This window comes from Aricia agestis, chromosome Z, assembly GCF_905147365.1.
Source record: "Aricia agestis chromosome Z, ilAriAges1.1, whole genome shotgun sequence".
Lineage (NCBI taxonomy): Eukaryota > Metazoa > Arthropoda > Insecta > Lepidoptera > Lycaenidae > Aricia > Aricia agestis.
Genome location: NC_056428.1, coordinates 3,803,034 through 3,829,751, shown reverse-complemented (window position 1 = coordinate 3,829,751; position 26,718 = coordinate 3,803,034). Strand labels below are relative to the sequence as shown.

The following is a 26,718-nucleotide window of genomic DNA, read 5'->3' as shown; positions in this document are numbered from 1 at the left end:
TTTTTTCTTTCCGTTGGGGAAATGCATTTACGCATCCCCGGGGCGGTGTGGGGAGGTATTTGGGACTCCCTGGGGGTGGTGAAGGTCACACCCGGGCATACCCACTATAACCCCAACGGTGTTCCTGCTCTTCCGCTTTCGGCAGAGCCACGGGATACGCGGTATACACAAACGTGTCGAACGTAGTATTTGTCATATTTGAAGTAGTTGTCTATTGAGAGAATATTGTAAAGAGCTCATGTAGAGATTCGTGTAATAATAATCTAAATAAATGTTTAGAAGACCTTTAGGTGTTTTCTTCATGGTCATTCTTTAGCCGGATGAAGAGTTAGAACTGGATGCTATGGATTTACAGTTAATAAGAGTTATTTAATTTAGAAATAAAGCTAGATATAAATGGTAAGAAAATTCAGACTAGTTGCCTTGACGACACATAAACAAGAAGTTGAGAATAAAATATTTTGAACCTAAAGATATGGAGGGGCTACTACGTATACAGAATTTTATTCAGAAGTCAATAGTTAAGGATCATGCAAATTTTCAAGGGTTATCCAGGAGTACATTAACGCGATCTTGGTTCAAGGTAAGACTTGAAAGCTTAGATAATACATGGTCACAGTTTGAGAGAAACCATTATGCGTTATTGAATATGGACGAGTTTAGAGATGACTGTGAATATCTAACGAGCATGGCCTATAATCAAGTAGAGAAAGTATTCATGGAATACAAGAGTGAACTATGGGAGGCTCTCTTATTAGTGGAAAATAATGCTGCTACAGATGGTTTGGCTGAAAAACGAAAGATTGATCAATCAAAGCTTATTAATTTGCCAACAATAGAAATACCAGCCTTTTCTGGGAAATACACAGAATGGCCCACCTTCCACAACTTATTTGACACACTGATACATAACAACTCTGATTTAAATAATATCCATAAGCTATACTATCTTAAAAGTAAAATTACCGGAGAGGCCGAGCAGCTATTAAATCATATCGCTATCACAGACAACAACTACGAGAAATGTTGGAATTCATTGAAAGCAAGGTATGGTAATAAACGGTATTTAGTTAATAATATAATGAATCGTTTATTTGGCCAAGTCAATTTAAAATTTGAAGACAGCAAGGGAATAAAACAGTTACTAGATACGACAAACGAGTGTATAAATGCTTTGTCTAATTTAGATGTTGATACCTCGACGTGGGACATTATAATTATTCATGTTGTATCCGAGAAACTCGATCAAGAAACGAGAAAACAATGGGAGCAGAAAATCAGTTATAATTTTGAAGATAATTTACCAAGCTTAGGAGATTTTTTACAATTTTTAGAAGCTAGATTTAGGACTCTGGAATATTTAGAGCTAAGAGAAAAAAAATCTAAAGATGATCGAGCACAAAGGAGACACGTTTTTGCAACAAAATATATTACTGTAACTGCCAATAAGAAATGTCCATACTGTGGAGGAAGTCATATCCTAGATCAATGCCCTGAGTTTTTTAATCAAGAACATATTGATAGGGTTGATTTTATACGGAGTAAGAAATTTTGTTATAATTGTTTTGGTGCCTATCATAAGGCTAAAAGATGTAGGCGTCACAATGCCTGTCAGAGGTGTAATCGACGACATCACACGTTGCTACATGCGGAAAATAGTTTGCCAAGTTCTAAAATTCGAAACCGTAATTATTATTATTATAGTAAGAACATAAATAGTGGAAAACCATCGATCGGTAGCAAGAATATTAACAGCTTTTCGAACTCTGTCGCACCCGTAGACGATGCAGAAGTAATATTGCCTACTGCGTTAGTAAGAGTAGAGACGAAGAAAGCTTGTGCATCTCTTGGAACATTACTTGACCAAGGATCGCAAGCCTCACTTATTTCCGAGAAGGCTGTCCAGTTGTTAGGACTTCGCAAGATTCCTGTAAAAAGAGTCCTGTCAGGAGTGGGGGGAGAGGAACAGACGTTGTCAGTCGAACACATGGTCGAGCTAACGATACAGTCCACTGCTAGAGAATTTTGTTGTAAAATCCAAGCCTGTGTTTTGAATAGTTTACCCTCAACCCAATCCTCAAACTCTACTGACAGAATTAAAAAGAGTTGCTGGCCAGATTCATTATTTTTAAATTTAGCTAATCCCAACTATGATAAACAGACTAATGTAGATTTAGTATTAGGTGCCGATGTATATGGTCTTATTTTGCAAAATGGCATCACTCGTGATTCGTCTGGCAATTTGACCGCTCAGAATACAAAACTTGGTTGGGTTGTGTCGGGTAGAGTACCAGCCAAAACTAAGTACACACAACAATATGCTCGGGAAGGTAGAAGGTACTTTTGATACGAATTTTGAATTGTTAATTTTAGTATAATATTATTATAATTGTTCGGGATTTTTATGTTGTTCAATAAGTAATGTTAAGTTTCATACACTTAAGGTTTTAATTTATATCAATTATTGTACTATGTAGAAGGGTCTCAGTTTTGTTTGTTATCTAGGTAAATTAGGTAGCTTTGTGTAACGATTTTATTGTTATTGTAATGACGTACAGTGTAGTCTACACTGTGCAGGTATCATGGTGGGCGGTTTAGGAGTTATGAATATACTAGATACATTCATGGTGGGCGGAATGTCGAACGTAGTATTTGTCATATTTGAAGTAGTTGTCTATTGAGAGAATATTGTAAAGAGCTCATGTAGAGATTCGTGTAATAATAATCTAAATAAATGTTTAGAAGACCTTTAGGTGTTTTCTTCAAACGCGACCCTGTCAGGTGTGCTAGGACCCTATATAGAACAATGATAACGGTGTACTCGTGACCTTAACTATAACTTTATTTTTGTTTCAGCGGACAACGTGCCCCCCGGTTTCCCGTCAATCGCGACTCCGCCGTCGACCATGGTGGTGGAGGTGGGCCACACGGCGACCATCCCCTGCCAGGCGACCGGCAACCCCCCGCCCCGTATCCGCTGGTTGTGGAACTCCCTGCCGCTGGACGTCGCCTCCAACCCTAGATACGCGCTGCTCAACGACAAGATGCATGGTGAGTTTTTTTTTTACTGATGTAAGAAGCGTCTAGGGCAGTGATCCCCAACTTGTTTTTCATACGGGACACAAACTTGTCGTCTTGGTGTGGCGGGCCACAACCAAAAATTTTTAAGTTACGTTCTTCAAAATTAATAATTAAAAAGTGGACAAAATTCCACGACTTTCACAAGGACTTTCTATTATTTTGCCGGTTGGCGTGAATTTAATATGGTTTAATTTCGGGTTGGCCACAGATATAATATATAGTCCCGGCGGGTTGGGGATAGCTGGTCTAGGGGCTTTCAGGTTTAGTCCTATTTTGTGTCGTTTGCTTTTTTTTCAGCAGAGTGAACTGTATTTAAGGGCACATACACATCCTAAAGTATTATCACTTAGTTTTGATATAAGTGACAACAAAATAACTAAATAGAAATAAATCTAATTAGATACAGTCATCATACTTATAATAACTAATTGAATCCCAGAAGAACTTTACCAATATTTCCAGGCTTTCAAAAAAAGGATATTGAGAACGGCCCGCGACCAGCTTTGTCATCGTCGAATAAGGAAGTTTCATTAGAAAGCTGCAAAATTAAATTGCCTCCCGACTTTTTATAATAAGCTAATTATATCTTATTAACAGAACGCATTAATCAAAGGCGTCGTTTTAATGAAACGATGGTTTTTATAAAATTACGTCACAGAGTCAAATTGTAACGTGCTTAAAAACCGCGTTCAAAATTGTGGATTTTTGGTGGATATAATACAATAATTATGTTGATAATTTTGGGAGATTATGTATTTTGTGGAGTGTTTCATTCGAAACGGCTAAATTAATCGTGTGGATTTATGTTTGGAGAGTGGAGTTGGGATACTTTTAAGATTTTCAAAATATCGTCAGGATATTTCTGAATTAAATTTATTATTCCTATACAACTTGTGTTAACGATAGGTTAGGTACCTATCTACCTTTGATTAATGATCCGTATTTTTTTTTAATTTTGGATAAAATCATTTTAGAGCAACTTCTACAACAAAGACAGTGTTCCTAAAATCAGTATTTTACGTCTTGTCTCTTGAGCTTAAATTAATGATCCGAATAGTAATAAAATATGATCTGAATAGTATTATAATTTGAGCCCCGGAGAAGGACTTTACTTAGAAAAATTACCCTAGGTAAAAATAAAATATGGATAAAAACATAATACAGCACAAAAATACTAAAATAGATGTCACTATACGATATTAACCAAACATTGGTAAAAAATATGGTGTTGAAGATCGTACAGAGCGGCCATCAAATCCGCCTGCATACCATTAACGTGACAACTTTTTACGGTTATTAAACTAACTGTGGAGTGTGGAACTATTACATAAAACTTATATTAATTTAGGGCATAAATCGTGTAAAATAGAAAAAATCGGCAAAAATCAAAAATTAACAAAATCTTTGAAATATCAGTACTAAGTTTTTAAGTTAAATTCTCCATTTTTATTAAAGAAATGACATGTTAAAGAAATAACTTAACCAAAAGGCTGCTAGAGTAAATAGCATTACTAGTGGATGATTACTGAAATAGAAATTATAAGTTTCTAAATTCTATTCTAAATTAAATAAACAATACTACTCATGGTTGTATTACAGAATAGCTCTAATTTTCTATGGCAATTGGTAAAATATTAACGTCAGGTATTATGTTCCAGTGTAAAGTAAGAATCTCATCATAACTTCTGTCTTAACTTTGTAGGATTTCGGCGAATAGAATATTTTTGTGATAGATATCGATTTCCTTTCTACGTAATACTCGTCGACGCATAAACTTTACGATATCTACCGGTATGAACATCGCGAAGGTCGGAATGTAATCTCCCCAGCCTTATATGGCTTCCGATAACCAACTCCACTTGAACTTTTCCCGTTATTGTAAAATATGTGAACGAGGCTCCTCGAATATTGGCCACCATTAAAAATTTGGAACCGAAAACTATGGAGTATCCAGAAAAAAGTTTTAGCTCGTATCGAGTGGCTATGGAAAAAACGGCGTTCGAATTGCGTGTGACGTCACAGTATCGTCCGAGTCATACGCTTTTAGTTCGTCTATAAAAAAACAGAAATGGAACTTCATTTACATATTTTATGGTTTTGTTACGTCTTCTCTCGCTCGTAAGTCGTAGCATACAAAGAGAAGAGAAAGAGAGGAGATAAAATATATCATAACGTGTTATTGCAACGCCATATTATAATCCCGCTTTTTCCGGCTTTTAAGTGCTTTAGAAGGCATTAACTTTATGATAATATCCCTCCAGCGCCTATACCCGTTGAGATGTTAATAAATTTAATTTTAATACCATTATGCACTCGAAGAGGTAAAAGTAATTTAAATTCAGTTAGAGCGGTCCACTCGCCTTGGGCACTTTTAATCTTATTAATTTTAATTTATTCGAGTAGATTATTTTCTTCTCGTCGCCTCGCCCAATATTTCATAATGTTTATGTATCGTGTTACTGCGAAATGTCGGACTCGGGAATATTGTTTGTTCGCCGACTTTTCAGATTAAGTTTTGTTTGGCCTGTAACAAGTTTGCGGCCATTATTTTTTATGTTACCCGCGGAGGAGGTTAATAGTAATAGTCTTTCCTCTTTATGTCGCTTAGCTGCAGGGCGACGTTAAGATGTCGGAAACGCGATCGCTGTCAGACTTAACTTGCTTGTCAGCATGCGCGGTTATAGGGGAGATGGCTCCGCCCAGAACCTAGGTAAATCACTGTCAGACTTTGATTCTGTCATAGGTATCGGTGCCTATTCCTATCCATGACCCCTAAATTTCAGGCTGCGCCTGTTTATCAGTCGAAAAATGCTGCCAAATTTCAGCAACATCCAAAGACTCAAACAACGTCCCTCAAAACGTAGCCAACGAATACATAATTCATTCGGCATTCAAAAAGAATAGGATCCAATGTCGGCTGGATATCAATTTTATTCACCCAGTGGGAAATAGATGTTTAGCTGTGATTGCGGACCGCAGCGCAGTTGTGGTCTGGCCACGAAACCGGCACGCAGCGGCAGCGGCAGACGAGATTAGACCTAGAATGAAAAACCTGTTACGCTAATGTTATGTTTGCTCAAATGGTCATTGCTAGAATTTTATACAGTCTACAGACTGAAATTGTTTAATTAATGCTTTGCTTGTAGTTACTGAGGTTTATTTAGGAAATAGTTAACACATAACCAGTTGTTAGAAACTATATTATGAATGATTAATTACTACAACAATACAAAATTCTTTGCATATTTTTTACATCTTCAAATGGGGTGATTTACAAAATACAAAACAAAGTGGGCCCTTTTCGGACTTATATGTGGATATGTCTCATATAATCCTATGGAAATGTACTCCTAGCAAAAAGTGTTTTTGAAAGTACATATAATCCTAGTGAAATGTTTTTTTTTATGAAATAAGGGGGCAAACGAGCAAACGGGTCACCTGATGGAAAGCAACTTCCGTCGCCCATGGACACTCGCAGCATCAGAAGAGCTGCAGGTGCGTTGCCGGCCTTTTAAGAGGGAATAGGGTAATAGGGGAGGGTAGGGATGGGAAGGGTAGGGAAGGGAATAGGGTAGGGGATTGGGCCTCCGGTAAACTCACTCACTCGGCGAAACACAGCGCTAGCGCTGTTTCACGCCGGTTTTCTGTGAGAACGTGGTATTTCTCCAGTCGAGCCGACCCATTCGTGCCGAAGCATGGCTCTCCCACGTATAAATATATGTACTTTCAAAACCACTTTTTGCTAGTTGGGTGCTTGATCCCTCAACGTGCGTTCGCCGTTGACGCACAACATCGTGGCCCCGCTTCATTTGCATACAAATGCTGGAGGGACCAAGTTTGTGGTGTAGCAAAAAGCGGGTCTTAATTCGTACAGCAATAACTGGTCGCGATTGAGGTCGGGTGGAGCCTTGTAGGTCTGTTTTTGTATATCCCTGCAGCAATTATACTGCGAGTTACGAGTTGTGTTTCTTACAGCAGGAGGTGGAGGCTCCAAGTGAACTTGCATCTGCAATGTTTCAATTGAAAACTTGCTTTTGATTAAGTTTTGGAGACGAAAAACTAAATGTCAAGTTTGTCGCTGTTTTTGTTGCTTTTTGAGCAGTTCTTTATGTAACTTATTAGTTGAATTTTTAAACAGTGAGCCCTTAAAGATGCCTGGCATATAATATTTTGTATTTTCTTGACTATATTCCAGCCTTCATATTCCTTATCAATTTTTACAAGTTTTGTCCAAGGCTTAAATTACATAATATCAGGTAAGCAAGTAATTCGTCATCGTCTTCGGTTATTCCCCAACTTCTGCTAGCTGTAACATATAAAATAATATATATTCGTCATTATAACCCTTCCGAAAATATTGATATCATTTAAATTTTAATGCAAAATACAATTTTCAATAACAATGCGTTTAGTTGTACCCCGCGGTTTGGGTGGTTTGGGTTGCGGCAGGATCAATGGGACATATTTTGATTTAATTGCCATCTCGGTCACTCTTAGGCCTGGATTACACCTTCCAAGCGAGACAGTAAAATGTAATTCGGCCGAGACAGTGCTTTAGCCGAGTGTAAACACGTATTTTTAATTATTGTGGTGACTGTCGTGACAGTTCAGCTTAGTGCAAGATCCAAGGACAACTAAGGCTAAAATGGAGCGGAACTTCTTTATTAGAAAATCTACTTATTTCATTATAGTGCTGAAATCCCATTTCTCAGCAATTAGTTATGTATAATATGACGTTAATGAAAAATTTGAGTGTACACACTTGTCGCCGATTGCACAACTAGGCCTAGTAAATAGAATCGCGGTCCGAGTGAATATCTTGGCATGTTGTTAGGCCAAGCGCTCAACCTAACATTTTTAATATGCTCGGCCGAGAGCACTGTCTCGCCACTCTACTTGGTAGGTGTTACAAGACCCTTAGGTTGGGCGTTTAATCCCTCCGTGCTTTATGGTGCGGCTTTGTTAAGGGCAAGACTCCCTGCAGCCCTTTGTTATATTGTCGGTTGTTTGGATGAGTAATCGCGGTTGTAGAATCAATAGAGATTACAATAACAAACCACGTAGATACTGTACTTACTGATAAAAATGTACAGCGGAAAAATTAAAGGTTGCTTATATTATCTGTCTAGTGATTTAAATTAAGTTTGCGAGGTTTTTAAAAGCAGAACAGTCTATATTGCTGATTTGTTTATGTTTTGACGATAGAAAATAGACAGTGCTCGTGAATATATTGTTTTTTAAATTCAAGAGTTTGAGAAACTGTAATGAACCTAAAAACCGACTTCACTATTCAAAATAGTGGCTGTGTAAATTGTTTTTATTAGTAAGATGATAAGATATTTAAAATATTTGTTTACTATTTTACTATCTAGAAAACTAAACTAGCTATTTTGTTTCTGTAAATACTCTTGACCAAAAATCACAGCTAAAAATGTTAACCTAATATTGTTACCTGAAACAGAAATGAACAATGTAATAATATGTAGGCTAAGTTTAACTTGGTAACTAACTGCCTTGCAGCCTCGCTAACTTTATGTGTACCCGGTTTAGAACACAACTATTAACTATGTTAGTATATGTGCGTATGACCTAGGTCTTAGACATAGTCAAGTTCAAAAGTTAAAGACAACTTATTATGCACCATTGCATAGGTATATATTATGTAGGTGAGTAATTATTATTTTTAGGGTTCCTTACCCAAAGGGTAAAATCGGGACCCTATTAGTAAGACTTCGATGTCTGTCTGACCGTCTGTCTGTCTCCAGGCTGTATCTCAAGAACAGTGATAGATAGAGAGTTGACATTTTCACAGATTACGTATTTCTATTGCCGCTATAACAACAAATACTAAAAACAAAATAAGTCAAATACTAAAGTTTGAGTAAAGCATGAAGCATGAAGTATGTTTCAAGAAATCTTCTATGACAGATGTCGTACCTTAAAATATAGTCTAGACCATGTCTAGAGTCAAAAGACCCTAAAATCTAAAAAAATATAACGCCCGTTTAAGTTCTACCATAGACTAAGGAAAATATATAGACTAAGGAAAACCTCGACATTAATAATTCATATTCTATGTCACAACAGTCAACCTGCTTATAAATAAAATTGCAGTCCTAATATTATAATAATAATTTTACCTATGTTTAATGTTTTTACATACTTGCGTGTTTATAAAGAAAAGCTTTGGTGGGCTTGTGTGTTTATACAGATGGTTCACAATTTAAGCATTAAAAATACACGCTTAGAAAATATTTTTATAATCCTAGTTGGAGCGTTCAGATCACAAAATACTTTAAAAATACATGAATTGAAAATGTTATACTGGATCAACAGAGCGGTTGGTCAGTCGATGAGTAAAAATACACTGTTGTAACTGATGTAACTATAACATTTTCGTAGAGGAAGAATTAATTGAAGATTTTATTATGACAATTAGGCTGAATTTCACCAACAACTGTTAAAGTTAATGCTCTAATTAGTATCACGTTATCTCTTTCGTTTTTCGTATGAATGAAAGAGAAGTCATGACATTTTAACAAGCTGTTAATACTAACAGACGTTGTGGTAATTGAGCCTTAATATTTTATTTGTTTGCGGTTTTGTACGCATACAAATCTAATGTAAGCCGTACACTTTACGTTGACAGAAATAGTCTATGCTATGCTCTTCCTATGGTTTATTAAAGATTTTTGTCTAAAATATTTCCTTTCGATTCGTAGAATTATTTATCGGTAAACATTTTTCCTCTTTATGTGAGTGTTAAAATAAAGTAATAAATGTACGATTTTGCTTATTGTTCGTACACAAAATGTTTTTCCCTAGCAAAGGTACAACAATAAATTACTTAAAAACAATATTTTGGTAAACCACAAGGTAGCAAAAAGAACTGAACTTTTTTCCTTATTACACTTTTGAACTTTTAGAACTTTGAGTTTTAGTCCAACGAATTATTTAGGTCAATAACTTTTATTTTGGCCGGGTTTGAAGAAATGATTATATTTATATCATTTTTTTTGTTTATTATACAAGTCTTATAAGTACTCATATTTGATATTACAAAGAGAAAAGATATTATAATATATAACATTGAATAGCGTTTCAAAACTACTGGGCTGATTTCAAAATCAGCTTATTAGTTTTGAAACGCTATTGGCACAGATTAAGAGTGCCAGAGATATAGTCAAATACTTTTACCACAACAAAAATCTTGGTATCTAAGGAGTTTCCCTCCAATTTCGGGGCACACATAAGATAATAATTATTGATGGTCACATTTTTTATTATTACACACTGTAATAATAAAAAATATATAGTGTGTAAAATGTAAGCAATAAATATTTGGAAATGGAAGTGGTTGCTTGTAGTTTATTTAACTGTTCCAGTAGTTACGAAGTTTCTAAACACAGCTATTACACGACTGTATAACATATTAGAAAACTTTGATTTGAGTTTCGTACACGAATGTTTGTTTAAGTTTGTTTGTTACATATTAATTTTATTAATTACCTTTCTGGGACATGTTTAATATATTTTATCTTATACTGCTACTTTGTCCTTTTAACGTTTTCTGTTTATGCCGATTCAAAAAAAAATAATGTTACCTACAACGTACAGCAATGGTAGATCATGTCGTTACAAGTAACGTCCATAGAATTTGGATACGTGGAAAACTTTTTTGACGGTACGCCCACGAAATTCGATACTCACCAAAAATCGATCCAAAAACAACTTTTCTACACCGAGTAGAGTTTTCTGTTATATTTTATCAGAGTGCCCACAATTTTAAATATATTTTTAAGGCTTGTGTGTAGACAAATGTCCTAAATGAGGGCACATATTTTTATAATTAAATTTACAAGCGCAGTAATCCGGAGCCGACGGACTGCGCAATATCGTCTACAGAACTCCGGCCAGCGGGAGGCGTAATTAAAAGAAAAATAAACGCCATTCATAAACGTCCAACAGAATAGCCGCCTCGTAACGGCATTATACGCCACCGGCCAACCTAGACCCCAGCCCCGCTGCGACCCCCAAACGACTTCTTACACCCCCAGAGGTCCGAGTATATTGGACAAAGATGCTTTATCACGGGGTCCCCTTAATCTAGCTCTTAGGCCAAGACAGGACGGTTTACTTTACGCTGGTTGATTAAGTGGTAACAGTGATGATGATTATGTCCAATGAACGTAGATCATCGTTGATCCACGTATTAAATCTTACGTATGACGTCGCGGATTAGGGGGGGAATTTTTGTTTTCTTCCTTCTTCCGAACAAGGAAGTGAGTCGGATGTCAGAAGCATTGTTGTATTTATTAATTTCGGCGATGAGATGGCATATTTTCTTAAATTGCCTGTTTTGAATTGTTGGTAAAAGAATGTAGAGCGAGAACTTTATTATTATTAACTTTCATTTTCCTTGGCTAATTCTTTATTTATTTGATTTGACTACAGTACTTAGTGTTTTAAATCGGTTTAGACATCTCATAAAAAAATTAATGCCCTCAAAAATTTACTGACGGAACTTTTGATCGGATCAACGTTAACCAATCCGCCTTTCAAAAGTTGAACTTCTGTCAAAATCCTCAGAAACTGCAGCTGAAGAGGTATACTGAACCAAAGTGGCCTAATTGAAACTTAATCAGCTTACAATATTATGACAATAAAATTAACTTCTGCGTTATTTCTCTACGTATGGCAATATATTCTTTTGTTTGCCAAGTTTTTCACACCGCCATAAATATCTGTGTTGTATGAGAAGGAAAAGGTTTATAAAAGGAATTGTTCTTTGTAATACTTTTTCTTTGTGTATTTTTTATGTTGTTAATATTAGAGCTTCTTCGATTTATTTAGACAGAAGCAAATGTATCACTATTATCATCATCATATAAAATGTCACTATCCACGCCCAAGCCTTTAAAAAAATGTCCCCTATTTTAGCTCTCTTATCTTAATATGAATCACCCTGTTTTTAAAAGACAAATTGTCAAACGATGTTGGGGTTGTCCCTTAATTCTCATTTTAATATTTATAGCCATTAAGTGTTGTCGCTTCTGATGATGTTAACTTATGGATGGACAGAACTTAGGGAGAGCCCCTTAAAATTTATTCAAATATGGTTTATATGGTATGTATTAAACCATTTTCTCTACCAAAGGTGGTTTAATTAATCTTTTGTATCATAGTAGGTAACAATTAGAAATTAACTTGGAGACTGCTTCAATAGAACAAGGTGCCTTATTAAGCTTTGCCTTAAGAGGCAGGGTTGTTATAAGCTAATCTTTCACAGCTGTGACTACAGAGTGTCAGTAATTAGTAGAAGTTGGGAACTGTACATTTGATTTACAAAAGTAACACGTTTTTATTTCAAAATATCGCAAAAGACGTCGGACTCGAGAAAACTTTTGAATGGCTCCGTACAATCTCGAGATGATTTCACTGCATTATGTCAAGTGACGCGATCTTTAATTTTCTCCAGATTGAAGAAAACTTCAAGTGTTCAGACGTGTCGGTCCGCGTTAAAACTGACCCACTCAGTTACGTAATTACATTTTCCTTGTGCCAATGTTCGTCCACTTCTTCCCACTTTTCCCCGCTTTTTTCCTCGTACCAGTTCCACCCCCCACTTTTCCTGCTGTCCGTTGTTCCTCTCCCTTTGACACTTTCTTAACTTTCCGGCTTCAGTTCGCGAGCACGTACGTATCGATAAACGAATACGAAATTGAGTAAGTTGGGTGTTACTCGTGTTTTTGATCATTGACTTGTTGTGTGCTCTTTCAATTTGGAGGTGAATTCTATTACATACACCTGGGTGGGGTGCTGTGAATGAATAAATGTATGGGATTTTAGCACGATGGCTGTGTCGTAGCGCGATGCGAGATATCACATATCATACATTTTATTTCGACGGAAAATGTCGAAAGTAACACACTCGGAACGACATTTGACAGAAAAAGATTCGTATATGAATAACATAAATATAAAAATGTATTTATTTCAGACAATCACAGTCCATATAAATGTTAGTAAATAACGTAAAAGTAGCGACAAGTACATAAATGCACAAAATAGACAATCGTGTCTGTTTTGACCCATATCAACCATAAAATATTACTAAAGGACCCCAAACAAAGCCAAAATTTGGCTCGACATTACGTCAGATCTAAAAGCATAAGGCATCCATTATACGGTAGGTTTTGCTGTCAGTTTTACTACAGTCATGGCTGTAACTGATGGATAACCTACCGTGTAAGAGCGTGACAGACGGTTGCATGAAGTTGATCGACGAAAATCTGGATATCTTGATTTCTGCTTCATGCAACCATCAGTCACGAATTTTGAGTGAGTGTTGTCATATCTGACGAAATAGGAAAAAAATTAGAAACGTATAGTACCTTTGAAATTTTTAACTATGACTGACATAAAACTGAAGAGAATTGAGTGACCGTCTTATACCATTCGTCAGTCCATCAGTCACCATCAGTCAAACGTAATTCATGATTGACGGAATTGTCAATTGACTGTCGCTTGTATGAGCGTGAAATGGTTGCCTTATATTCCAAAAACTTTTTATTCTAACCATACTCCAAAATTTAAATTATGATCAATAATTTCTTATCGTTATCTCCGAAATAACTTTTAACGTTACTCTTTGATTGTTTCCTTACAATACATAATTTTCATCCGTTTGTCCACAGGAACCCTACAAATAGTTAAGAGCGAGGAAGGTGATCACGGCAAGTTCGAGTGTGTTGCCGAGAACGCCATCGGTACAGAGTTCTCCAAGCCCACATCATTGTACGTCAAATGTAAGTAGAGATTCTCAATTATAATTTAAAGTAGAATAGAGAGGAGAAATAAAGAGATAGATAACAAGCTTTATATACACACTATGTTCAGAGAAATGTAAACAATATTGTGCCAGAAGGCGGCAATAGGTAACGTACAAGATACTCACTCGTAGATGGCAGTACATATCACCTAAGAAATTGAAGTTGTAAATAACTGTTATACAAGTTTCGAATTGGTGTCATGACGTGTGATCAGCACTTTGTCTCTATAAAAGGACATGCTAGGACCAGCCGGGCTAGCACGTCCACCAGTAGAAATGCGAAAGTATAGACAAACTGTGGAGATAAATTTAAGGTGAAGCTCCGATCTTTTTTCGTTCCTAAAAATTCAAATAATATCCTACTTTATAACATACTATTATACTTAGTCTGTCATTAAGTGGCATTTTAATTGAAATTTTTGTCGGTCGCGATTAGCCGCGGTAAAGATCGGAACGGACCTTAAGTTTATGTCCACAGTTTGTCCATACTTTCGTATTTCTACTGGTGGCCGTGCTAGCCCGGCAGGTGGCATATGTCTAGAAGATAAAAGAATACAAGTATCAACATAGGAGACGTCATGTAGGTACGCAGCACCTTCGTTGCGCACGTTCCCTATTGTGTTGTTTCTAGAATGTTCTGGAGTTCTGGACACTTTCTAGAACATTCTAATAATGTCGTGGCCTAACCAAAACAGAAATTAAAAATAAATAAAAACGTCCGCAAAAGAATATTTGAAGGTGTCTTAGGAGTCCGGGTGCCATCGCAATTATTCTCTTACAAACGTAATACCAAGATCATTTCCCATACGAGAATATTTATGAGAATTTAATGAGAATTGCGATGGCACCCGGACTCTTAACATTTAATTTAAATGAAGATGATGTACCATTTTGCATGAGCCTCAACAAATGTTGTGTACCGCTCAGGCCACTGGCCAGCACCGGTGACACGTTTTCCTAATTGCTCCGGATTGTATTGCGGGTTCATATCCTCCGATTACGAAGTCATTTTACTTGGATTTTTTAATTTTCCATATCCCATGGCCAACGGACATAAAACCCTTTCCAGTAATTAGGATGCGTCGATTGGCGGGACGAAGTATAATTTCGGCTTCATAATTAAAAAGGTCCCGTCGTAAACCTTTTTGGAAAAACCGAGTTGTAAGTTATTTTGGGATGAGAGTGGTCTTTATGTCGTTGATGTAAAGGTCTATTAAGGGGTAGAATAACTCAGAATGGTGTAGTCTATAACATTTAATTGCACAAAACGAATGGGTTCCGCTGTCGGGTGGGTCGCCATGCCGTTTAAAATTACATATGGCGATCGTTATTTTCGCTGCAGCGCGGCGCTTTATACTGCGGCTGCAAGTTGGTCCATGATGGACAAACACAAGTGATAATGATTATGTAGATCGGCATATTCGTTTTTGATTGGGCATGTCAGCTGCGTAATCATGGCCCATATCATAATATGTGCCAATATATTTGCCAATCATCGATTAATATACCCCATAAACGGTCATAATCACTTGTATTGGTCAACGATGTGCCCACGAGAGAGCTGCTTTAAACAGACAGAATTTACCTTTAAATCATCACAATAACCATAATATTATATAACAAACATTATTCACGTTCACGTTATAATAGACAATATTGATCCTAATCCGCCCCTGTATTTAGTTTGTAACATTCAAAGGTCTGTTATTTTAAATGTCGGAACGTTTAAATTTCAAGGATTACGAGAACAATATTTCATTTGGGTGAAAAGCTTCGCGTTTACAAAAGAGGCTCTTGTCGAAACCACTGTCTGTGTAATCATTCGGAATGACCGAATTAAAAGCGGAAACTTTACAGATTTTGCTATATCCATTGAGATAGAGTTGCAAATTTTACGTTGTATAGCAAGATATATGCAACCAAAGTTAGACATGATGTGACTCATTGTGTTGGCAAGAAAAAAAACGTTAATGGCAATAAATCTGCCATAATGTCGCAATCTTTATTCTCTATTTTTTTTCTGTTCTTCTATAAAATCTTAAGACTTAAGGTATAATTTATTATTAATAAATAGTATCATGGAGATGCTCACGTGTTTATAACATTTATAATAATCAACGTCGGCCATGCCTTCCCGCCCGTTCGCTTTTATTGGTTCATCGTGAGCCAACAGAAATTCAGATTTAAATTTTTACAATTTATTGTAATCATCCAACTATAGCTTTTTGCGTTCCTGGCAGATGAAAACTTTGATGATAAAATGTTTTCAGCAAAAACCAAAGCACGGTACCGAGGTTTAAATAATATTATTAAATAAACTGGATTTCCAATATTTTCCGTATTGGCCGCGTATTTGTTCAATCTACGGCATTTCTGTAATTCTATCGAAATTGTTCCTTTATATTAGGAGCGCTGAATCTAGCGTTTTCTCATATATCATTGTACACAAAGTATAGCTCCACCTTGTTTGCCGCCGAACTCGAACTTATTGTTAGACTTAACTTCGTAACGTGAATTTTCTTTGATATTTTCTGAAATATGCTAATATAAGAATCAAGATACACTTTCTGTAGTAGTTTGTATCCTGGTAAAAGTGGTGTCACTCGTCAACAAATTGCGAATGTGACTTTCATTCTACTACAAGTTATTATATTTTCCGATTAAATTTTGTGGATTTAGGAAATCTAATTTCAAAGTTATTATTAAAAATGTATTGACCATAAAAACAAAATATAACACTAGCGTCCCAAAGAAAACAGTTTCACGAGAAAACATAAAAGTTATCTTAAAATGGTATAAGTATAAGAGAAGCTAAAGATAACAATAGAAGCTTCAAGAGTAAAACAAACAGTTGATACAGAACCAGTCATTAACGACGACTAAAGTGAAGCACGTAGAAGGGTAAAAAGTGGCGTATTTATAAAACGGAACACGTCCGTAGCCAAACAATAGTTTACCCTTGAACATGCAACACCCCGAAACGCCGGGGGCATTAAAATTAATAATAAACGCATAAGAAACCTAACAAATAGGTCAGTGGATGTATACACGAATTTTGAATACGTGGGGGAGATTTCTTACGGTGGTGAAGTGGGCACAGAGTATGTAAGTTAGTCGCATCAGAGGGGTGAGTTTCTGTTGATAGGTATGAAAATGTTATCAATTGTTTTTATTTAGGCGGCCGTTCACTTGGAACCTATGGATTTTCACATATTATAATGGACAGGTAAACTCATGGATTTCTTGGTATGATCTGATTTCTTGGTAAGGAAATTTCCTTTCCAAGAAATCAGATCATAACAGTTCCTTTGGAATGGATCGATGGATGAAGGAAAAATGGGTGGTCCCCCTAAACTTATTTTATGCAGTATATTTTGTAATCACTGTAGGTTTTGATTGTAGCATCGATCTTTTGGTCGTCTACTTAACACGTTTAAAATATTTAGTAATGTTTAAAGGCTTTATTTACTTTACCTCTCATGAAATTTCACAATTTACTTTACCTAGATTTTTAAAATCAACTCTTTTATCCACTTTACATAAAATTGTTTCTTAAACTTAAGTAGCAATACCCTGAAACATAAGAGAATGACTACTAAAATAAGTCATTCAAAAAATTTTACATTATTTCATATTGTATGTAGATCCATATTACTGTACGTATTTTCATACTCGTGCACCGGCTTTTTCGTCTCGTAATTTGTAATTCCCTTTTCCCTTTCTAACTAGTTAAACCTTTTTATTTCCTCTTTGTGCTTGAACTTAGCTTTCTGTGCACTTACTTGTTTTAGCGTATTTATTTTCTTTACAAGTCAATGCTGTCTTCGTTCCGACGTTTCTTGAATCCCTGTAATAATAGTTCAGAAGTTATGACATCTATTTAGTTACATATAAAGCAATAGTTTAGTTCCGTCGCTTGGTTTTCTGGAGAGCGACTTTAATAAACTAGATTTTGCTTACGACTTTATTTGCTCAATAGATCAAAATGTACGATACGTACCGTGGAAATTATATAAGGAATCTGACTTTGTAGAAGAATAACTCTTTGGGATATTCTATGAGTTCAGGAGACACAATCAAAAATGATTACTTTCAAGTATTATATTCCTCCAATAACAACTCTAATCTAAGTGCAGATCCTCCCTCCAGTGGTGGGGGTGTTATTGGGCTATGATGATTTATCTAGCAAACACGAAATCTGGAGAAATACGAGAACAACTCGCCATGATCTGTGGCCGTCGAGAATCAAACACCCGCACCCCGTAATCGTTATTTAGACGGTACCCTTGTTTGATCACTTGCCAAAACGTTGGTGTTATTATTGATGACTATTGACGTTTCGTCGAGTTCGATAACTCCGGCCTGAGTACACAGCCGATATCTGGCCCGAGTCGACCGACTTTCGGCCGGAATAACAAGTGCTCGAGTCCCGCCCAAAACTTTATATTGACACAAATCGCGAGCAATTATGAAATTCGACCGGGCGTAAAAATCTAAATTCCCCGCCGGATTTTTTAACGTTTAAAATTTTTCACAGGTGAAAAGTTTTATGTGTACCATTAAACACGCGTTGAATATTTTGAAGCGGGATCCCCGTAAGCCGCGAACCGCGCCGCGTGTTTTCGGTGACGTGCGCAGAATAAGCCTGCCGGAACATCTTTTGCGTATCAATGAGAGATCGTAATGTTATTCTCGCCGCGGCTGACCGTTGAAAAATGCGCTAAGACCGGGACGTGCCTCGCGCCAACTTTAGTCCACCCCTTTTAAGCCAACTTAAAAATTTCATCTCATAAATCGTGACTTTAACTTTATTAAATCTTAATCCTTCTTCGTTACGGGCTGCGGTCATTGTTGAGAATTTTAAAGCTTCGAAAGTAGGTTTCGCGGCGGCTGGAGCTTTTCGTTTTCCTACCTTCGTTCCCGTTATTCCGAAGGTAATTTCGAGTGTCACTCGCTTTAATATTACTACGTTAAAGGAGATTGACAAAAGAACCTTTGTGTTCAATTAGATTTCGCCGCCTATCTTTCGGGGAATTTCAATCCCTGACCGGCTTTTGTTGTTCCAAAGTACGCGGCACCGGGCGGACTAGATTCCCGAGCGCGAACACTTCGCACATGATTTCAATACCCGGCGTAAATAAAACATTGACATAATTGCCATTTATTATGTGCCCGGGGGCGGCGGGGCCCGAAGTGCCTACTTTGTAAACGCCACAAAGAAAAGATAAAAGTAGAAAAACATTTACCCGGCCATTATGTTAATTACAGTCACGCGGTGCCCCCGGTGGCCTCGCTAGGGTGATTTGAACTTTCAGGTGTCGGAATAGGGGTTGAACTGCCCCGTGCAGCTGGTTACGTGCAAGCTAAGGCGCTAAAAGTATGTACGTGGTGTGTCAAGCTGACCAGCTCAGCTAAGGCTGTGTACACATTTGCGTACGAACTGAACACAATTACGGCGCGGAGTTATCGCGTCGACGGTTTGAATTAATTTACCCAAATTAAAAAGTATACGTTCGTGCTTGAAACTATAATATGTTTATTGTTATTGTGCCTCAAAGCTTAGCTAGATCAGAGCCCGTAGCCAACATGTTTTCTATCGCTTCTTATGGATTCACCGATCAAAAATGTATGGAATTGACATGTCTGGGTGGGCACGTAGTTTTATTATAATATAATATATATTTTCTTTTTATTAAATAATAATTAAGGCTCTCAACTGACACTCTGGGTTGGGGTCGTTGGTCGCTACTGTTGATGTAGTTCAGTTTGGGAGTTTCCGAGTATCAGAAGAAGACGAAGAAGATACATAATTTGACGCTTGACAGATGACAGGAAGATTCTCATTTAATACTGGACAGATGAATAGAAGACTCGATGTCTCCTCCCGCCGCTCGCCGCTTTCTAGCATACGACAAAATTTTGTTCTGACAATTTTCCTAATAAGGCTAGTTCCATAATGATTTCTTAGGTTTACGCGAGTATCACTCATTATATTACAATGTTCAAACACTTACGGATTTTGTCGCGGAGCACTTTTATTAATCCCGACGTCACGGGTGGACTGAGGTGACAGGCGTCCAATTTATTGAAGTTCTTCAACTACCCGAAGATTCGTACCCGTGACCACGGCCGCTGTAAAGTAGCCGAAACGTCGGGATTAATAAAAGCGCTCCGCGACAAAATCCGTAAGTGTTTGAACATTTAATTATAAAGGCTAGTTCCAGCTGAATTTTCAAGTGTTTTTCATTGTGAACGCTTGCGGAGTCCCTGTGATCAAAATATTTGAACTTTTGTGTGGTCGGCCGACCGAGTTTCAAGATAGATGACTGCTGTAAGCTGCGGAGCCTCTACTGTCTACTTTAGAAGGTTAGTGGCCGATTGCGCTTTCAGAATTTAGTGTTGGGAGCCGCATAATAAAATAATATACTCATTCTTAGAGTGTCCCTTTTTTGAAGGTTCGAATTGAGAACCTTGTAATTTAACCGCAGGCGAGAGCTATTTACACGCTCTTGCCTCCCCAATGTCAATTTCATACATTTTGATTGATGATTCTATAAATATGCATAAAGAAAACGTGTTGGCTAGGGGCTCAGTTTCATTTTAATTGAAGGATAGTTCCCAATGGTAAAATTAATCCTTGAACGAAGAGCAAAGCTCAGAATAATATGACATCAACTGTTTATTTAAAAAAGCTATTTTGATGCATTTGAATGCGGAAGAAGTGAATAAGTCGTCTTAAGAATACTCGTATACTAGGGACCTACACACTAGCATAGTTTATTGTACAAGTACGGAAGAAGTAGCGGACTTTATTATTAGCTTATTATATTCAGAAATTGGGTTTCACTCTATTTGACAATAAAAAATCACGTGACTAGAAATCATTCCTACTGTATTTGTCGAAAATACTCCAAAAAGCAAACTCTTAACCAAATTAAACTTTTCGTTTCTCGGATTGAAATATATAACTCGCGGAATATTTCTGTAGACAGCTTATAAATATAGTCTGGTTTGATTCGGTTGCAAGGCAGCCTCGTGAGTCAGTAATGTGAGGCCAACATTAAACGCGTTGTAATTGGCCAATAATTATTATATCATTACTCCAAAAATCAGACATGTGGTTATTATGATGTTTGATGGGATTTTTGGATTATATATAGATACACAAGCATAGCATAGCACAATTGGCTATTGTTAAAATTTCCATAATATTATATTTTTAACCTTCTTTTAAGGATTATAAAATTAATTCTATAATACATAAGCCAAGGAAGCTGCAAGCGCATCACACTTTAGATCAACTCCAAGAAAAGCGAAATGATGCCTCAGCGGAGATGAATATTATTCTTTTATAAGGCAGCCGGCGAGAGCTAGCCCACTTTGTTTTCGCGTAATTAAAATTAGCCAAGGCGAAGAATGTTCCGGAAAATTGTCCCCGTATTAATAATAGAGGGGGATTTCCCCTCCTCAACTATTGTCGTTGTCTTCGCTTATTTTTGTACACGAAAAAAGTTGTCAGTAATTCGCTCGCTTAAAGGCGTGGAGCAATATGCAATAATATTATGCATGTTGTGTTACTTTAGGACTTGTGTTTTTTAGCTTTTTGCTTTCCTTTATTTCTTTAATAGTTTATTAAACCTTTTTTTAAGTAGGAATATAGTAATAAATAGGTAAATAAAAGGCTCCTCTTGGCTTTCATGAAGAATCTTGATTGCTACCATGAAAAACTGTATGTAGCCTACACAATCGACGACGTTCATGGCAATCATAAACGAATATTAATGATTAATTTCGTTATATATTATGAAAAAACTAGAGATCGTCCAGTAGTCGAATTCGACCTCAAATAAAAAAATAAATTATAAGTTTCAAATTTCAACACTTTTCTACATTGAGATACTATAGACTGGAGAGAGCCTTATATCGGTGTATATAAGCGTCAAAAGCGTGTAACGTTATGTCCTACTTACTAGGACATAACAAAGGAGTCGGTCTGCATATTTCATGTAATAAAAGTGTTAATAAAGGTTTTTAGTGAATATTTAATGCTAGATATTGTTGAGGTTGAGTTTTGTGGTCCTGTTAAATAATAAACCATAAGAATGATGACAGACTGGCCGTGTAATAATTGTCTAACAGTATTTAAGTTTCAATAAAAAAAAACTAAATCTATTTGCAATTTGACAACAGACTTCAACCATAAATAAAAGAATAATCAAAATCTCCTAGTGTGTGTGTTGTAGTGTGTGTAATATTTTATTTCTTAAAAAAATATATGATAAAAGCATAATTTCAAAATAATATTAGCACGATGCACTCCTTCACCATATAAACTATAACTGTGCAAAATTTCATGCACCTACGTTTCTAAGTTCTAAAAGGGATCCAAAGTTTTTCGCTCGCGTATTAATATAATAGATGAGTAGTCTTAACATCTTCGTAGACGCTAAAATAGATCCATCATGAATACATTTTAACTGTCCGTTATTTTAGCTGTATACCTTAAACTCTTTACGACTTAAGGTGGATTATAAAATAATTGTATTCTAACACCCTTTGTTTTTTTGTCTATTCTATTAAATATATATATATATATATATATATATATATATATATATATATATATATATATATATATATATATATATATATATATATATACAAGAATTGCTCGTTGAAAGATATAAGATTTATAATATTAATTCAATTATCCTTGGTGCGAAAAATGTAAATGATAAAATAACAAAAAAAAGGATATGGAAGAACAGTCCATACACGGCCCCAATTTTATAATTAAAAAAAATAAAAAAAACCTTTTGTTTTAATTTTTCACATTCCGCTAATAAATTATGAACATTCGCCGGCTGAGCATACTAAAAAAGATATGTAATGCGCGTCTGGAATTCAGTAACAGCCGAGCTTATCAGCTCTCCCTGCTAATACCATATCGGCCATGTTTTCCTCGTGGGTGTTATCATCATCATCTTTTTTACTAGAACGGATAATAATTATGTCAGCAGGACTATGTTTTAACTGTTGCACCTCCTTTGGTGAAAATATCTTTAGCAGCGTTTCATATTTTGGGATGGGTAAAATATTATACTCATGTCACGACACGTACACTTATCTTCTAATCCACAAATATGTAATTATAAAATAACGCTACTTTTTATATTAATAAGCGTTGATAAGTGTATTTGTTGATATAATAGTAAATTATTACAACTCGAGACTGATGGCGACTCTTGTTTCAAGTGCGACGCATTGACAAATGAAACGACGGGATAGCGATGGACGTTGCTATGGTACTATTATTATTTAGTCACTTCAATAAAATAATAAAGAACTACCATTACAACCGGGTCAGCTAGTTATAAAACAATTTCATTCGGTCTTTGAGGTTTCTTGTTAAAATTGGGTTCGTTTAAGCGAAGATGTGAAATGACTTCAAACGTTCAATAACTATTTACTTTTATCGACAACTTTAAACTTTATCGTAGTAGTTAAAGATTACTGTTACTACTGTTGTTAAGTACTGCAATCTCTTTCAATCGAACAACAATATTTTGTAGTAGTATTGGAGAGAGCTAAAATATGTCAAAATTGACCATCAACTTGTCGAGCGTACTTTTAAAGTTACCGTAACCCAAACTCCATAGTCGCTGGTTTTTCCTAAAAGAGATATGCAACTCTGTAATTCATCTGTTGTAATTAAATAGTGAAGTTCTGGCAACCCAAGGCTCTATAATTGTAGCTAACGCCTTGACAAAGCCACTCTAAGTTGTGCCAGCTATCCTTATTAGACCCTGATATCCTTATTAGTCCCATGTATTAAATGTTTGATAACTATACTATTTTTTTTTTCTTTTTTGCCAGTGAGGCGTGTGTCACCCCAGTTCTCTATTCCACCCCCGCCCCGCACGGAGGTGATGCTGGGCGGGAACCTCACGCTGAAGTGCGTCGCATTCGGCTCGCCCATGCCTACCGTTAAGTGGAGGAAAGGTGAGTGCAAGAAGTAGATTTAAGTGGAGATAAGTTTGCAGTGGTGAGCCTAAAAGTAGTTTAAGTGGGGATAAATTTGCAGCGAGTGGTCGGTGCTTATGTTAATAACTTTAGTTGTTGAAGATGGGTCAACACTGGTAAAGAGAAATACTTGGTTCGTTTGCATTGATTTATGAATGGGTTTCGAAACTATTGATTTTTAGGACACATTCTTTTTACCTTAGATACTGTATTTGTTTAAGTGTGTTTTGATGTAATTGAAAACAAAACTTGGCTAAATGTCATTTTACATTCTTATTGTGACGCGACTACGCGACTTAACAAATTGTTAGCATTGTAGCCGTGTATAACAGCTTTGTTATACACGGCTACAATGCTTTGTTTACATTGAAGTTAAATTGAATTTAAACGAAATACACACGCAGATAGTTGTTAAAGTTTTAAACAGTAGTTACATAACGCTTATATACAAGTCCAATTCGGGTGTAGGAAAATGTTTAATAAATTCACAAGTGCGTCGATTTCAACCGAAAACACAAGTGTTTGTGAACGAAATGGAACGAAATAACTCGCCATCAATACTCCAATCCGATTACAATAATTTCATTCATTTTAATTCATTTACGGCTTATACTATATTGAACGCTGTTAAGCATTCGTGTACTAATCCACAAAAAAATACGCATTGAGTTATGAATGCAGTTATGTTCTGTAGATGATTTAGAACAAAGCTGCATTGAAAATTTAACAACAAATAAATTGTGGGTTAACTAAACTAATGCTTAAGAGCCTGATGCCAAAAATTTCAAAGCACGCTAGCCCCGCCTACACACCGCTATCTCTTTTATTTTGGTTATCACCCCGCTATCCTCCAATCATGATAATATATATGATTAAATAAGTTGTGCTCCCGAGCAATGTGCTTTACGCTGCAGCTAATAGTGAACAATATTTAGTTCCCGCATTATAGCACGAATGTAAAGGTCGTAAGTCCCAAAACTGTTTTTGATTATTACTTAAAATTAAATACAATATTATTATTTTCTTTTGCCATTATTTTATAAAGTGTGTGATTTTAGTAGTGCAAGTTATTTAATGATAAGTAACTCAATAAGTGTAACAGATATCAGTTGAAAAGCCCAGAAAGAAATAACTATCGAGGCAAAATAAGTGAATCGTGTTTTCCGTTTAGCAAATATCAGATAAATATACAATAATTAAATAAATCTTAATTTCATTTAATACATTCGTCTTCCGGGATCGTAATACTTATTAGAAAACACGGCAAAATTTGGCAGCCCGCTCTTAACAGCGACTATATTATATGGATGCTGTTAATTTGTGTATCATCCCACAAAAAAATGTATTGAATTATGAATGCAGTCATGTTCTTTAGATCATTTAAAACAAAACTGCATTCAAAACTCAACAAAAAATACTTATGGGTTAATACACAAAATATGATTAACAGCGACCATAATTATATAACATAATAGTTTTTAACTGATGGAACGCAAACACCACAATTTCTGTTTCATAAAATCAATTCATAATACGAAAATAATTATTATAATATGTTTGAAATTAATTAATGTTTGTCGGTTAGTGGTCTTTTTATGTGTTAGGTTAATAGATTCGGGATAAATTATGGAAATTCAAATTAATTTTGTATTTAAGCTATAGAAAATTATAATGTGTTAAGTTAAAATAGTCTGCTGCAAAATTTTCAAGATCTAAAGTTTATTTTAGATAAAAGTGTTTGAAATCCTTACTCCTACTCTTAACTTCTAGCCTACAATTAAGAAAGTTTTACCCAAAAATAAATTTTAAAAATATCACATTTAAGACTTTTAATGATGTTTACGTCTAGAATTTTGTAAGTTTACAAGTTTTTTTAATGATTCTTTGAATTTACACCGAAATTCTCGCTCGCTCAGGTCAACACTCGTTCGGCGGCGCATTAAAAATCATTAAAATATACACGGGGAATACTTGACACATTATACCCCGCGTACGAGAACATCATTAATACAGTATGAAGTGCCTCAACTTACAAAAAATATTATTTGTGGCATAAAAATAATATTTTGTTTACAATCCTATGCCGATGTTTTTGTTATGGGGTACAATGTGGGTTGATTTCTTTACGGGGAAATTGCCTGGGTGGGGTTTTGACTCTAGATATTGTATGTTTTTTAATTAGTTAGCATTTTCTATAAGGAGCAGAAAATTGTATTCTTATTATTTCATTCGCATTTTCATGAGTAGAAATCAAAAAACAATAATCGGCCAAGTGCGAATCGACTCGCGCACGTAGGGTTCCGTACCATTATAGAGCAAAATTAGGCCAAAAATTGTGTAATCTGTGAAAATTTCAGAATTCTAGCCATAGCGGTTCTTGAGTTATATAGCCTGGAGACAGACGGACAGACATCGAAGTCTCAGTAATAGTTTTTACCCTTTGGGTACGGAACCCTAAAAAACACTAACACTTTTTAACCACAAAGCATATTTAGATGTTATAAAGGCTAAGGAGTACTCTCCTTTTGAAAGTCTTTTTGCATACATTTTGGAACCATACTCGTTTAATTTCAAGATTTCATAATAGAATAGAGTCAACTTTCGGAAATCCCTGTAAATTCCCTCTCTTGGAAAATGGAAAATTCAATAGCAATATTATATCAATAGCATTCAATCGCTTGTAGCTCAGCTCGCAAACAGCTACGTTACTAATAAGTAATATGATATCCAGTAATGTGTGCAGTGCGATACTGTCTGTGTTAGCTGGAGACCTGTCCGAGCTG

At 35.9% G+C, this 26,718-nt stretch overlaps 1 protein-coding gene across 6 annotated transcripts in view; it reads left to right on the top strand.

Moving 5' to 3' along the window:
- Window positions 1–26,718, top strand: part of LOC121738381 (tyrosine-protein phosphatase Lar) — a 459,738-nt gene that overhangs the window by 388,090 nt on the left and 44,930 nt on the right. For all 6 annotated transcript variants that reach the window (XM_042130387.1, XM_042130382.1, XM_042130381.1 and 3 more), the window contains 3 exons: window positions 2,857–3,051; window positions 13,779–13,889; window positions 23,789–23,914. In XM_042130387.1, coding sequence (XP_041986321.1) covers window positions 2,857–3,051; window positions 13,779–13,889; window positions 23,789–23,914 — 432 coding nt within the window. The remainder of the gene's footprint in view (window positions 1–2,856; window positions 3,052–13,778; window positions 13,890–23,788; window positions 23,915–26,718) is intronic.